Source organism: Aulonocara sp. 'chitande type north' Nkhata Bay, linkage group LG2 (genome assembly GCF_057382095.1).
Source record: "Aulonocara sp. 'chitande type north' Nkhata Bay isolate Kocher_YH1m ecotype deep benthic linkage group LG2, A_spYH_male_GT1.1, whole genome shotgun sequence".
NCBI lineage: Eukaryota > Metazoa > Chordata > Actinopteri > Cichliformes > Cichlidae > Aulonocara > Aulonocara sp. 'chitande type north' Nkhata Bay.
The window spans coordinates 16,319,299-16,335,482 of record NC_141345.1 but is presented as its reverse complement, the minus strand read 5'-3'; the positions used below and the strand labels follow the sequence as shown (position 1 = coordinate 16,335,482).

Below are 16,184 nucleotides of genomic sequence, written 5' to 3'. Positions count from 1 at the left end.
TCAGTCCAGGTGTGATTTTACTTTGGGATCATTGATGCTTTCCAGATGTTATGGATGCAAAATCTGACCTTACTTTTTTGCATTCAGTTATGACAAAATCTCAAACACCACCAGCTGATATGATTTTACAGATGCCTGCAGACACTCGCTGTTTTGACTGTCTCCTGAGCTCATCTGTAAATATTGATGATCATTTGAACCAAAATGTTCAAACTTGTTAGGACTGATTTTCAGTCCAGTTCCTGTGTAATGGGACATGCCTCAGCGTTTTCTCCCAGTTTTCCTTCCTTAAAAATGGCATTTGGCAGCCACTCTTCCACTGAGGCCATGTCTGATGAAGCTTTAGTGTACAGTAGATGGATCGGTTGAAGGATCAGATGCATGTCTTTCAGGATCGGGGTCAGGTATTTGCTGGATTTTTTTTTCTTTACTTTCAGATACTGTTCATTTGCTTTAGATAGTTTTAAGACCTGCCACTTGTTTGTCCTCAACGTGTCCAGTTTCCTGAAATTGTTTTTAGGAACACACTGGAAAGTGAGATATGCCAAGTTTTAGGCATTTTTCTTTTATATTCAGCTCAAAAAATGGTAACAAATGCTGTCTAAGAAAGACTTTGAGAAAACCTGGAGAACTTTTGCTCCATTTTAAAAATGATAAGAGAGTCTGGCTCCTTGGGAGCAAAATATAAAGAAATGTGGCATTACTCAAGGCTTCTGCAAAGCACTGTACCAAGATCACCGAATAGTATCACACAAAACTATTGATGCCATACATCAATATCCCAATCAAGCTCCTTCTGTCAAGACGATTAGCGTGACACAACAAATCGATTATGAATAAAAGACTATCAGCAGATCTGTCATCACCGGGCCTGCCGATACACAAATGAGCACAGCAGCAGCAACAATGACAGCAGCAGTCAGACGGGCTGATCATTACACCCCCTCAGCAGAAAAAGGAGAGGGATAGAAATGGAGAGACAGCCATTCTGAGCTTTGAGATAGAGTTTGGAGAGGAGTGTTATCTAAGAAAGGCAGAGGTGGTGATTGTGGATGAGGGGGAAAAGCTGTGGGAGCGAGTGTCCGTTGCATCAACTTAAGAGATGTCAATACATCATAAAGGATGAGAGCAGAGCAGATTGCAGGGGAACATTGAGAGACACCCTATATTTGACAGCAAAAGGAGAATAAGAGTGAGGTGGAGTATAATGACAAAAGACAAGAGTTAGCATTATTGCGAGAAGACTGTAGAGTGCTGGCAGTGAAACAAAGCAAGAAAAACAAAGCAACAATAAGCTCCAAAAATAAAAAGCCTGAGAATGTTCAAGAGAGAAAGGCTCGTTTTCAACAAAGCAGAGTACGCCACATGACAACAAACACCGAGGCTCTTCATCCTACCTGAGTTCCTCTTGGAGATGTACTTGACGTCGTCACAGGCTCCCGAGGCGAGGAGGAGGAGGAAGAGGAGAGATAAAGTCTTCATCTCTCTGTTCTCCACTGGCACCTTTGGGAAACAGGACAGAGAGAAAGAGTAAGAGACAGCGCAGGAGGCAACATTGTCATTAAAACCCGGCACTAACAAGCACCCAGTGTAATTGCAAAGTCACGTGTTGTGTCCTGTGCTCTGCCACGATGTAGGACGTCTCAGTTCCTGAAATGCATGTGGAGGACAGCAGACATACTGAAACTGATTTCTGGTTCACAACCAGGAGTATGGAGAAAGACAAGGTGGGAAACAGTATGGAGTATGGAAATAAGAAACGGCTGTAGTTTTTACAAACAGCCTGCACAAGTGCAAAATCCTAATTTGAGGTTAGAAATAGACTGCTGGGATTCATCAAAGCGTTGCAGTGTCTAAAAGCGTGCACGCAGGTATTTCTGCAGCTGCCCTCGAGACATGTATTGGTGGGCATTTTCAAAGTGCAACATTTTGAGAGGAGAGTAATTAAATGCATCATACTAATTTACAGTAATTTACACCAAATTATGCAAAAATGTTGCTCCTGGTGTGCTGTACGACACTTGACACTAGGAGTGTTAATTTGTTTGGAATGTGAGAAAGAGAGGCCGTCAGAACAAGTTCATACTTTGTGCGGGAGTGAGCACCGTGCTGAGGTTTGGGTTACTGGTTAGTAACCTGCAGGCCAGCATGTTTCTCATCAATAATACTGGTGTTTTGATCAAAATCACACGCAACAATGAATTGAAATCAGCAAGGCCATTTACAAAAATACAAACATTTCCAGATTTTCAAAATGTTTCCCATTCCATCATCATCAAAAGCATGTTGGTCACAGGTAAATAGTCAAATAGTCTTTTTAGATTTATCTGCCTCATCTATAGAGAGCAACAGTGAAAAGAAATGCTGTTTCTAGTCTACTCTTTCTTCTATAGGCTACATGACAACATTTTGAATGTATTTAAGATAAGATAAGATAGAACTTTATTAATCCCTCGGGTGGGTTCCTCTGGGAAATTCGGTATATTTAGGGTTAAAGTAACAACGAAAACGACGTGTGTGGACCAATCAACAGATGGCTGCCCCGGTTCTGCCAGAGGTTTCTTAAAAGTTTTTCCTTCATTGTCCCCAAGTGCATGCTCAAAGGGGCTCGTCTGGTTGTTGGAGTTTTCTCTGTATTATTGTAAGGTCTTTACATTACAATATAAAGAGTCAAATTGTTGTGACTGTGAGCTGGATGAATGAATTTCTTCATGAAATGTTCTATTGATGAAAAATGATAAAAAAATCAATCAAAATATCAATTTCAAAATACTGAGACTGATTTAGATTTAAATATGGGCTCAGATCACTTCAATATTTAATTCTTACATTTTTTTTATTTCTTTTCCCCCCCATAAACTGCAGTGCCTACCACATACAGAGTAAATGAGGGTAAGACTGAAATAGAAGATTAGCTAAACCAGCACTCATTCTGTTGTGCTTTTCATCCATTTGATGCTGGAATTAACTGAATCATGACTGTAGTTTGAAATCACCTGAACAATGAAGCAGCTGCTGAGGAGACACGTGAATATTGCTGATATGTGTGTGTCATATCATATGAGCTCTAAAACCATGGGAACAAATCCAAGTGAACACATATAAGATGAAGAGTGTGTGTGTGTGTGTGTGTGTGTGTGTGTGTGTGTGTGTGTGTGTGTGTGTGTGTGTGTGTGTGTGTGTGTGTAAATTAGAAATTCCTCAGCTCTACTTTATTTCAAGGAGTTATTATGATATTACAAAGTCTCTCTAGCATAATTTTGTTTTTTGACTTTAGAAAAGAAGAAGGTCTAAAAATGACACAACAACATACAATAATTGTTTCTCACAGCAAACATTTTGACACATTTGTCACACCAAGAAGAGCACAGGTGCATCTAATAATGCTAATGATGGCTACGTTATATGGAGTGTTCCAATAAGCCAGCACAAACAGTACCAGGGCAAGCTGGGTGCACCTGTGCTGAACAAGTCAGAGTGGCTGCTTCTGTAACCATGTTGTCTGACTTCTAGTCCAACGCTGTACTGCTTGGGGGAACAAATTAATTCAGTTATTTATTTAAAAGCCCAAAATAAACTTAATGAACATTTTCAATTTATGCAAATATAAAGTGTGGTGCTAATAAATAATGAAAGCACCAATTCTCCTCACTCTGTACGAATGCAAACTTTTTCTTTATTTTAACATTTTATTTTTTTCTCAGCTAAAACTTTAGTGTCCAATTACACTGCATGTTTTAAATTCTTTAATTTTTTCCACTACGTGATATATGTTCTATTATGCTTTGGTCATGCTAGAGGTCCACAGCACAACCAAAACTACGGTGACCTTGCACAGAGAACTTCTCAAGTTCATGGTGACATTTTAAAGTGATTGATACTTGTTACTGCTATAGTAAAGGACACTGACATAGCATAGTCTCTGTAATACAACGTACACTGTTCACTATTATAGTCTGTTCAAAGCGCTACGCCTCCACTACTGTAGATATATTTATAGCACTCTGTAGATCTGTTTACCACACGTCGATACATCTGTATATGTGCAGCACATCTGTATATTTGCTGTCTGTATACCAATATAAACATCTGTATACTCAACTTACTTGTATATAATCTGTTCATAACTATTCTCACCTTTTATCCTACCCTTATCTGTTCCTTATCTGCTCCTACTGCACTTACTGCTCTTGCACTTCTGATGAGATGCAATCTGTATTTCATTACCCATATTTATACATGTGTAATGACAATAAAGTTGAATCCTTATTTGTGTTTTTTTTTTTAATCAAAAGCATTCAACTCCATCCATCCATCCATTCGCTTCCGCTTATCCTTTTCAGGGTCGCGGGGGGCGCTGGAGCCTATCCCAGCTGTCATAGGGCGAGAGGCGGGGTACAACCTGGACAGGTCGCCAGTCTGTCGCAGGGCCAACACACAGGGACAGACAACCATTCGTGCTCACATTCACTCGCACATTCACACCTAATGGCAATTTGGATTTTCCAATTAACCTATCCCCACAAGTTGCATGTCTTTGGACGGTGGGAGGAAGCCGGAGTACCCGGAGGGAACCCACGCAAACACGGGGAGAGCATTCAACTCATAACGTTAAAATTTACATGCACACGTGAGGAACAGACCAAGCAGGATTTATGGAATAAATCTGTCTCTTCCTGACCCTGTTAGAGTGAAGAAGAGGCAACATAGCCTGAAGAAGATAGTTTGGAAGATTATGTTCTATTATAACAGAGAAGCTAAATTGAGCTGTTGTCTTCAGGTAAAGACAGAGAAAAGAAGGCATGCACTGACAAGTGAGACGTATTTGTGAGTTTTATCTGATAAAGAAAAAACATAAAAAGAAAGAGACGAGGAATCCCAATAGAGCCTGGCATCAAGGCATTACACTGTTGAGACATAAACTTCAACAAATAGTTGTAGGATAGCTTTTACCTTTGCCTTCCAGAGGAGGAAGATTAGAGAATCAGCTACGCAAAAAACCTGAAGCTACTCAGTCCTGCTACAGGACAATTCAGCAGACAAAACTGTTGCCAAAGCCTAACTGAGAGTTTAAGACAACATTTCAAGAGTTTGTTATAATATTTAAAGATGACAAACCATAAAATATATTCTGAAATTCATGACCAATAGCACTCATTTTACATTTAGGCATTACATTATTATTGTTCACAATTTATGTTATTGCAACAAGATATGGATATAAAAGATGTTGAAGACTTTTACATCACCAACACGCCGACATCGTAGCATTAACAATATGGAAGAGTAAACTGTGACAGCTTTTTTACTTTGAAAAACAGAAGCGTGCTGCGTTTGCTCAGATGTTGGAACACCTACTTTTAATATGAAACAAATTAATTAATTAATTACTCATAGTTTAGGAATGCAAAATAGTCCCAGTGTTAAACCCACACTTTGGATTTTGTGTGTTTTTAGTCTTTGACAAGTTTAAACCTAAAAGGCAACATTCTGACAAATTGATTAGGCATTATTTTCTACGGTGTTATCTAGATTATAAACCTACATCAAAATCCACACAAACTTAGATAAGTCCTGTGAGTGCTGGGTGTAACGCTCGTGACTTAAAAAACCTAAGAAATCTAGCACTGAGTCCTAGAGGAGTATTGGAATAATGATGAATGTTGCTTAAAAATCAGAATCAGAATCAGAATACTTTATTCATGATGCTAGTCTTAAATTTTCAAAATATCTGGGCAATTCCTATTATATTTTGTGTTAATGCCACATTAAACTTCAGAGTAGGGAAGCTAATATCAATAACACCGTCTATACTGATAAATAAGTAAATACTGGAAAATAGATTTGTGCAATTAGATGAAAACTTTTTGTTTGTGTAGTCATTTATTTTTTATTTTGCATACTCTGCTTGCAAGCTCCACACCTCACCACTAGTTGCTTCACTTTACTTTGCAGTCACTACTTTCATTCTTTTTTCCATCACACCTTCCAGTGTTGGCGCGCACACATAATAACACTGCAAGGTCAAAGTTCTGTTTTATGTTATATGAATACATCTTTCTTTGTTTGAGTTACCTGGGGGTTGGCTTCTCCTTCCTGGTTGGCAAAAGGTGTGACAAAGGGCTGGGGGATCTGAAATACTGCTGACTACTACTGACAACCTCATTGGACTAAACCACATGCTTGATTAGCTGGGGGGTGGTTGAAGTTTGTTTAATTGTCCCCCTTGTGTGTCATTTGGTTTGGCTAAACCAGTTCCTCATGTGTCATTTCAGGGGGTCTGTTTGTCTGAGGTTTTTTTTAGTTGTTATTTTGAATTTAGTTTATTGAGCTGACCTCTTTTGTTGGTCTGCCTGTTTAAGTATTTTGGATTTGTTAATTATCTTTCATATTTTTGGGTCAATAAAACCCAATTGTTGAATTACCATTGAGTCCTGGGACCTCATTAGGAAATCACGCAGGGGGCAAAATGTTTTCACACCATTGTATCTACGAGGTACCACTGTATTTATAAAGACTTACAAACAACAAATATTATCCAATTTATTTATTGATTGATTTCCAGTTTGTAGTCCATCAGGCTTTGATCAAGAAGTTCAAAATTTAGAAACAACTGTTTTAATCTTATCATGCATAATTTCATAACTTGATGCCTTGCCCAGAAGGTAGCGCGTCATTTTTCTTGTTTTCCCTTATGCGTTAAGCTAACCTTCTTTGACTCATAGAGGGTAAAGTCTTCTCCTAACACCCCTTTTCTCACATACCCAACGCCCCACCCCCAATCACCAAACACTCTCTCCATCTCACACACACACACACACACACACACACACACACACACACACACACACACACACACACACACACACACACACACACACACTGCCTCACCAAGGTCAATTTCTGTCTCTCTGCTCTTTCACACATGAACCCTGACACATTTGTTCAGGCAGGAACGGCAGCAGCTCGTTTTCAGGTCTGATCCATCGTGAATGCAGGAAGGTGAATGCAAGCACATCACTGGAAGCTGATGCCATGCATGTGTGCACGGTAGCAAGGATAAGAAGGTAAGGATATTTAAACAAAGCCCCAATGATCAAGAAAACAATTAGACCATAAATAAGCAAATGAAAAGACAGAGAGGGAGAGAAAAAAAGAAATTGTTTAAAAAAAAAAGTTGTCATCAGCGATGGGTTAAGTGAATGTGAGCTCTATCAATGCACAAACAGAGAGGAGAGGGTGCAGCGCAGAACAAACACTATTAAAGCATTACTCGTATCTTTCATCCTCTGTCGCTTTGCTTTTCTGTCTGTCTGTCTCTGATAATGATATCCGAACACGGGAGCCCGGGGAGCTCTCAGCAGGGTCAGTGTGTGTGTATAATGCAGAGGCACACATTGCACGGCACTCAGGCAGGTTGCATATTAAAGTGCTTTTGTGGGGATAAAACGTGTGCGATAGAAGTGTTTAACTTTCAACCCAGAGGTCCCAAAAACATACTGCTCTTAATGTAGAGCCCATATTCTGTTTGCTTAAACAGAATATGCAATAGGCATCAAACCCTCTTGGTTTTGATGCCTGCAAAACCAAGAGGGGTGTCATTATAATAATCTCATCCGGACAAGATTTTGTCCATTTTTTGTGTGTTTGTCTAATTGTAAACAACATGCAAATCCTAATTAACTTAAAAGTACTAGATGGACAGGCATGAAAATACACACAAACACACTGCAGACCACCACCGCTAAGCCCAGCCCACATACACACACACACACACACAGATAAGAGGTTATTCTTGTCCCAAACAGGCTAGTGTTAAGCCATTAGGCCGCTTCAGCCACACATCCAATATTAAAGACAGCCTGCAGCTCTATTCTGTCACACTATCTCTCTCTCCCAAAGTGCATGAGTCATGCTGTTTGGTTACAGAGGCAGTCTGTGTTTTACATGGAAACGTAAGCCGCCTCGTCATCATTATGAAAGATTTGATATCCGTCCTTTTAATCTCTGCTAGAGGAGGTGTAATTGGTTTCAGTCTGGTGTCGTGCACTCTTATTGGAGTCTGTTACACTTTTTTTCAGGGTTTTTCTTTCATACAGCTTCCAAAAAATTCTTATAATACGAGAAAATAATTGCATGTGTGAAAGAAAACATTCTACAGCAATCACACAAAACACACTAGAACATAATATATATATATATATATATATATATATATATATATAATTTTTTTTTTTTTTTACATGTTCTTTGTCTTTGTGTCAAGTACCCATTTCACCAAAGTATTCTTGAGCAAAGCGGTTTATTCTGTGACACAAAAGCGTTTCAGCTGTTGAGTGTGACCTCAACTCAAATTTTGTGGCAGTCCTGAAATCACTGAAAACAGGAATGGCACAAAGAAACAAAAGGAATGTGAATAAATGTGAAGACAGAACAAGCCAATGACTCACCACTGTTATTGCATTCCAGCGATGAATGTTAGTATATGTCTGCAGATCAGATCTGGTTCTTTTAAAGCAACTGATGTTGTTGTTTTGTTTGAAACCGTGCACACTAAACCAGATTTGCACTGACTTTTAAAGCCATTTCCCATTTAATAACAACTGCAGCCACTCTGCCTGGAGTTTTAGTTCCTCCATTTAATAGAGCTTTTTTTTAAGTCTAGTGAGAGCCCCATAAAAGCTAAGAGTAATAATGAATAATGCCTTTTTTTTTGGTGACAAACCCATAAAATACTGGATATGTGCAGTAAACCATTTAAAACGTATGTCCACAATCAGTACACATTATTGCAGCAGGAACATTGAGAGTGCCAGCACAGGTTTTGCTTTTCATTTGAAATTTCACTGCAGCGTATTTAAAACCTGTGTTTGAATGCAGAATAAACTTTTATATTTATTTTGTATAGCTGAAAGTTGCATTTTATGAGCACATCAGGTGTTGGTATCTTTTTTAGTCAGGATTCCCATGAAATGTACAGCTTTGGAACGACTTTCAGGTCCACCTAATTTGTGTCATGAAGGTAGAATCTTGGTGTATGAGACCAGGATGACCTAACCTTCATGCTAAGAACCATCACTGGTTACTGGAGTTGGACTGATGACTAACTATAGCCCTGAGAAAAAAAAACTAACTGCAGTGGAAGAGTTTGCAACTTCCAAGGAGGAAGAAGTCATTTAAGGTCAGGAGCAGGAAGCATTTTGGTCAATATGTGGAATGTGCGCCAATTCATTCCAACAACTCCAGATGTTAAAAACTGGGAGGCTATCTAGCACCCATTCAGAACTGGCACTAGGCCTGTAGCCAATCCCAGCTGTCATTTGTTGAGAGGTGGATCCGTCATAGAACCAACACATGGAGACAGACAATCATTCATGGTTACATTTATGGCCGAATTCCTGCCTACAGCCAAGTTAGGGTTAACAGCTAACCTAACAAGCCTGTATTTGGATTGATGGACTCTGATGTTTTTTATATTCTCCGAGAGAACACAAACTGGAGATCGAAAGGTCTCAGCCAGCCAGGTGAGGCCACAGTGATAACCACTGCAGCCTAAGTGCCACTCTCATCCACTGGAGCAAATTGTCTTGTCACTGTCTGTCACTACATGCTGTCATGGAAGGCAAATGAATACAAATTTGTTTCCTTTTAATTGCTATCGCCATTTCTTATCAACAATGTAACATTTGAAATACCAAAGATAAATCGATTTCCTAACAGAACAGAAACTCTGAGCGGTCTGAGGAAAAGAGCTGAGCAGAATAGATCTAAAATGATAAACATTAGCTTTTCATGATGACGCGTGCTTAGATGGTGCAAACTGAAGTTGTTGCAATATTTAAATGCATGTAAAAAACTATTTGATTATAATTAAAACTGTGATTAGAGCAGGGCCCATGAAAACACGATGCTGTCATTATGTTAATGTGATGAAAAGTTTAATTATATTACAACTGCTGCGTATCATAATTATAAACATATACTTCACACAAGTTTTTACATTCACTACGCTTCTCTATATACATACACTCACAGACTGCATTCATTTTCGAACGCTACATGGAGCTAGAAATGAACCACAGTCTCCACAGAACAAGCTCAGGTACTGCTTCTGACCACCATCTGCCACTCACAAATGCTTTTAGGATACATTCTAGTCGACAAACTCTCTACATCCATTCAACTGCAGCGGGATGAGGCGTGAAAGGTATGACCGTTCCATCTGCAGTCCCTAATTTGAGAGATGTGGTGCACAGTCATCAAGCCCCGTGCAATTATGCACGCCTCTTCTAATGTGAGTACCTTGATTAAATCTTGCACAAGCAGCACTAGGCTCTGACACACAAAAAGCACAGGAACATCTGTGGCTTGTGTGTGCTGCAAGCTGGTTGTTTATAACTCGGCAAGCTTTTTCTAAACTTAGAACAGGATAAAATTAACAGATGGACACTAAAGATTTTACGCACATAACTCACCATGCTGGTATGACATCAGTACTTCAGTACGCTTTTGACCAGCTAGTTTTAAAGACTAATCCGACTTATGTATTTACATAGTAGTTCAGAATATGTGGACCAGCTTTAAGTGTATAATCACACTACAGCAATCTGGTGATATTCTTTTAAATCAAAGAGAACATGACTTGAGGTTTAATAATTACGCTGAATGACTACATGAATCACTACCTTATTGTGGTGGAGGGGTTTGTGTGTCCCAGGGATCCCAGGGGCTATGTTGTCCGGGGGCTTTTGCCCTCTGGTAGGGTCTCCCATGGCAAATTGGTCCTGGGTGAGGGACCAGACAAAGAGCGATTCAGAAGACCCTTATGAGGAAAACATCGAGGGAAAAGTTTACCCTGCCAGTTTACCCTGCCACCCTCCCCGCCCTGGAACCAGGCCCGGGGAGGGTGCTCGAGGGCGAGGGTCTGGAAGGAAGGAATACTTGAGGACCTCCTTAATCCCACTGACACATCTTCCGAGGAGGAAGCCGAGTCTGCTTAGGCTGCTGCCCCCGTGACCCAGCCCCGGATAAACCAGAAGAAGATGAACGGATGGATGATGGACTTTTCTTTCAAATTAAACCATTTTTAAAAATTAAATACATTTTATAAATTCTTTCTTGAAGCCTGTAGCTTCCGGTGTATTACTGCCATCAAGTGAATCACAACAATGATGTTATGTTGGACAAATATCTATCAGTAATTGTGTGTAATACAAACAAAAATCCACTCATTACTCTACAGCACCACCAGTGGTCACAAACTCTGCAGGCTGCCTTTAAAAATGTAAACTCTACATCAGCTTCCTCCTTACCAGCCTCTGTAGACAGACCATAGATGGCATTTTGTCATCTATGGTCATCAATACCAAAAACTACGATAATATATACCATTGTCTTGAACTAAATGCAGTACATATCCAATGTTAGTGATGTAATGAACTACCTAAAAAATAGATCCACAATATTAACCTGTGCGTTTGACAGCAGGAAGGTTGGAATCATGTATGCAGTTTATGCCAGTTTCTAACCCCATCATCAGCTGTAGCTACAGGAAGACCAGGCAGCCCATTCCAGTCTGTTCTCAATGGATGAGGATCATGTAGTCGTCTGTATCAAACTAACAGGACCAGAGGCCGGCATCATGTTTTACTGCTGGAACCTGTTCGCTTCGAGGTCCGACAGCTGTGGTTTTTGCTCATCACTGTTGGGTTGTTTTATTTGTACTCTCTCACTCTTGTCACTCTCTCTACTTTATCAGCATAGCAAGTTGTGCCCTCAGGCCTGCAAATGCTTATCACGCCAGTCCCTGGAAATTCCAAACATTACAGAGCAAGAACGGCAGCTATTTCTGATATCCTCACACTGGCGTGTCTGACACCAGAAATGGCCTTCAGAATCAGGGAAGTCAGATTCCTTAGTAAATTAAACTTCTCCCTCTGATGGAGGGGCAGAGGACGTAACCTGCCATCGATGGTTTATAGGAGAAAAAACCTGGTTTAAGTGTGGTTGATTTTATCACACGGGGAATTATGTAGATAAGGGTGAGGCTGCTGGGTGAATGCATTGGTAGATCTATGAAGAACCTTGCAGCACACCCTACCTGTCTGTGATTTCTGTCGCACCTGCTATCTGCCAAAAATCTGCCAGTTTTTGGCAGATTAGATTTGCCAGGATGATGCCGTTCTTTTACGGCGCACTTGCTGTAATCTGCGAGGACACTGTTTTGCTGTAAAATATGACAGTAAACTGTTACTCAGCTTATTTTTGGGGGGTGTTTTTTCTCTGATTCACCTGACATAAACATAAAATGAAAATGCTTTCAAAATGTCAGGTTTTTATTGATATGTTAAATAAAAGCCGCAGTAAACATCCTTTGAGAGCCCATTTGCATTCAAATCAGCAACCGTTATCTTTGGCTGTTTCAGGGTCTTCTCTCTGTTCATGTACGGTAACTTCAGCCTAAGTCCGTGATGGTGAAAGGCTCTGTGGGGGTAGGTCTCTTTGACTGTGACTGGGTGACTGAGCTGATTGTCCACCACTTAATGACCCTTCTCTGGATTCAGACCACAAAATTCTTCTGTATCTAAAATGCATCTGAAACCAAAGAGCTGAATGGTCAAAGTACGTCACATATAATGCAAAGGTGGAAAAGGTTAGATCATACAAATACTTTTTTTTCTGTGATCACCTCTGATGAGAATTTAATGTGAAATCTGAGATTATTTTTTAAGCAGACGCAAAAGAGAATTCACTTCCTTGGCAAACTCCTTTTCTCTCAGTTCTGTCATCCTCTCTCACTTTTATCAATCTTTTATTAAGTCTCCCGAGCTTTTTTTTGTTGTTGTTGAGCTGCTGGTTCCACAACCTTACAGTTAAAAGCAGTCTGATCTGCATTGTTAAAGATCATCAGAGTAAAGCGAAAAGATATGAATTCTTTTTACAACCAACAAATCCCCCAGAAATCACCAAGTATTCTAACTTCCTGTTAGAATACTTGGTGTTGCCATTAGGATGTCACCGTGTCTTACCTTCTTTTTAACGATTTTTTATTTAGTTATTTTTAATTTAGTTTAATAATTCCCTCTCTACTTTGACTCCAGGCTGCATAAAAAGTTTTCAGTACTGAACTTTATCTTCTTAACAATAATAATAATAATAATAATACATTTTATTTAAAAGCACCTTTCAAAACACTCAAGGACACTTGACATGTTATTATTTGATCTTACCATTTGCCAATAAATGTGCATGAACAGACTGTTAGGGAGTTTATTCCACATTTAGATTTATTTTAAACTGAGCTTACTTGTTTGTTCCTTGTGTTCGCTGCTGTGTTTTGGGTACAAAAAGCTGCTTCAAAGAAATTGCCCCAAGTGAAAAGCGATGAAGTTCTTTGTTCTTCCGTACTGTATATCGTATTGTCATGATGCAGAATGAATTCGGGACTGATCAGAGACCTCTTTGATGGCATTGCATGCATATAAACTTCATAAGTGCAAAAAACTCACGTATCACAAAGCACCTCTGTGAAAAACCATGTCTCAAACATTCAAGTGTTAATAAAACAAAAACTGGGAGCTATTTTAAGTGTCAGTTTTAAATGTTCTAAACATCATCATCATTGCCATTGCTTTAAGTAGGCAACTGGGCAATACTAAAGCACTGATTTGACATTTTTGCAAAACATGTACTTCATATGCATGCAAAGCTTTTAAAACATGTGAAAACCATGCATCAGGCTGAATGACATCAACCATGTGAAAAGCTAAAGAGGAACTGCAGTCACACAGTTTTAAAATGTTTCACTAACAGTGAGATGTAGTTTAAAATCAACTTACTGTTATGCTTACTAATAAAATTACTGTTATTAGTAACAAGTGACTGGACACTGTACATGACAGCTATGTAGTCTATGTTCTTTCCCTTTGAAATAAAAATGCACATCTGCTTGCAAACTAATCCTTTTGAGACACATGAGTCTCATGAATGAATGAATGATACGATGAATAAACTCCACATTTGGATATTAGTTACTTTTTTGCATGTGTAACTACTACAGCACATTTTGTAATTTAAATTGGTGAATAAATTGCGTCGGGAGTAACTCGAGATCTTTATGAATCGATTCCAACTGACTTTTGCCTACAATTTATGTAAAGATGAGGCTCAATCCACTTCTCATGGTTATTAATACGATGCTGATGGTACCAGAGGAGGCAGCTGCCTTCTAGTCAACACACTGGGAACAAGAGTCTCTTGTGGCGGCCAGTTTTAGTGGGAAAGGGACACTTAATAATAAATTAGTATAAATATTTACAAATTATTTGAGTGGGGAAGTAGAGCAGAGTTTTTGGTTTGTCTGGAGGATTTTTAGAAATGCAAAAAAAAAATAAAAAGAAATCAATGTCTGTTGCGATGCCTGATCGTAAGGTTGCAGGACAGAAACACATACGCCTGAATGCACGCACCCACACATGCACAGCACAGGGTGTGTGCTAATGAATGCAGCACCACCTGTTCAGTGAATGATCTAATTGCTCTCAGCAGATCCCCATTTCCTCACTATTGCGCTGTTTAACAGCACCATTTAGCAGGTAAGAAAGGTTGCTGCAGAGAGGCACCCTCACCATTACACTACCGATTTGCCATTTAGCAGCACCTCCCATCGCATCAGAGGGCACCGGCTGCTCTTTCACATGGGGTAGCAAGTACGTGGATAAGAAATGTAGAAAAATGAAACTAAAAAGGTATGAGGGAAAATAAAATATATCAAAGAAAATAAGGCGAAGGTGGATGCACAGGCAAGCTACATGCAGCATGAGAACAAAGGTCCATAAATTACATTTTTAATTGAAAAATATTTCTATAATATTTTTCTTATCAATAAATCCCAAAAAAATCAGCATGACAAGAATTGTTGGTGTATTCAAACCTTGACTGATTTGCCATAGAGCTGCATTGTGTATAACTATGAGAAAAAAAATGATGTTAATGATGTAATGGAGATGAAGAATTTGGATACACAAAAACATACTTGTTAGTAAAATCTATAGGATAAAGAAACGTAAAGTTAATTGTGTCACTGCGCTATGTGAAGTCAAGTATAGTTCTTGTAGAGCTTGTAGCACCACATTTACAACAAAAACTTGAAGTAATCATTTTTGTATGATTTTAACAGTCTCTTGCATCACCAGTTCTTGGGGAGTAACGGAATACATGTACCACCGTTACGTATTTAAAATACAAAATATGAGTAACTGTATTCCGTTACAGTTACCGTTTAAAAAGGTGGTATTTAGAATACAGTTACTTTGTTGAAATAAATGGATTACACAGCGGTACTTTCCTGTTTCATATTGTGGCGGGTCAGGACTGTTTGGGTTTTGTTTGACAGCTACGTTCTGTTGTTGCAGGTGGCAGTGTTACGGTTGCCATGGTTACAGGGTGACGCTCTCTGAGACTGTGTGTTTCCTGGGTGAGAGAGCGCCATTTTGTTGTTGTTGTGCTAAGCTAATAGGCTGAATGCTACAAGCATAGCCCTAAAGAATGTAGCCTCATGGGCAGTGTAGTCCGTGCTGCAGGGAGAATTGCCATACCCGTTATGTGTCTGTGAGCGCGAGGAGGGAGAAAAAGGAGAGTGGAAAAGTATGAGTTGTCATTGAGCAGAAATGGGAGCTGGAAGCATGTAAATATAATAATAACCACTGCAGCCAAGTAGAGTGCCTGACGAGCCCAGTTGTAAGTAAGCTATTAAGACTCGACTGTACGCTGTGTTCGTGTTTTCAATAAGTTCCGTTGGAGCAGCCTTTCAACGCCTCTCTCTGTCTCTCGCTAGCAAAGTCAACCCAGACAACCAAGTAAAGCTAGTTTTCAGCTACGAGCCCGACACGAACCGGACGTATTAGACAGAGGTCCCTTTACTACGGTTCGGAGCTGTGGACCTTCAGTAATAGTAATAAATCACACAGCAATAGTACATTCATGTAGTTGTAAAAAGCATGAAAATATATTAATTAATCCAAAGTATTCAGAATACGTTACTCTCATTGAGTAGCGTAACGGAATACGTTACAAAATACATTTTGGGGCATGTAATCTGTAATCTGTAGTAGAATACATTTTAAAAGTAACCTTCCCAACACTGTGCATCACTGTGGAAGAATTCTGTCCCAGTCTTCTTTAGG

At 39.4% G+C, this 16,184-nt stretch overlaps 1 protein-coding gene across 5 annotated transcripts in view; it reads right to left on the bottom strand.

Moving 5' to 3' along the window:
* The window catches only part of il1rapl2 (interleukin 1 receptor accessory protein-like 2), a 483,040-nt gene that overhangs the window by 404,381 nt on the left and 62,475 nt on the right, over window positions 1-16,184 (bottom strand). The window contains exons 1-2 of one of the 5 annotated variants that reach the window (XM_086305858.1): window positions 11,470-11,626; window positions 1,398-1,503 (exon numbers count right to left, since the gene is read on the bottom strand). In XM_086305858.1, coding sequence (XP_086161984.1) covers window positions 1,398-1,503; window positions 11,470-11,502 — 139 coding nt within the window. In that variant the 5' untranslated portion in view covers window positions 11,503-11,626. Of the gene's footprint in view, window positions 1-1,397; window positions 1,504-11,469; window positions 11,627-16,184 lie in introns of those variants that run through there. The other 4 variants (XM_086305868.1, XM_086305877.1, XM_086305886.1 and 1 more) reach the window with 4 other exon arrangements.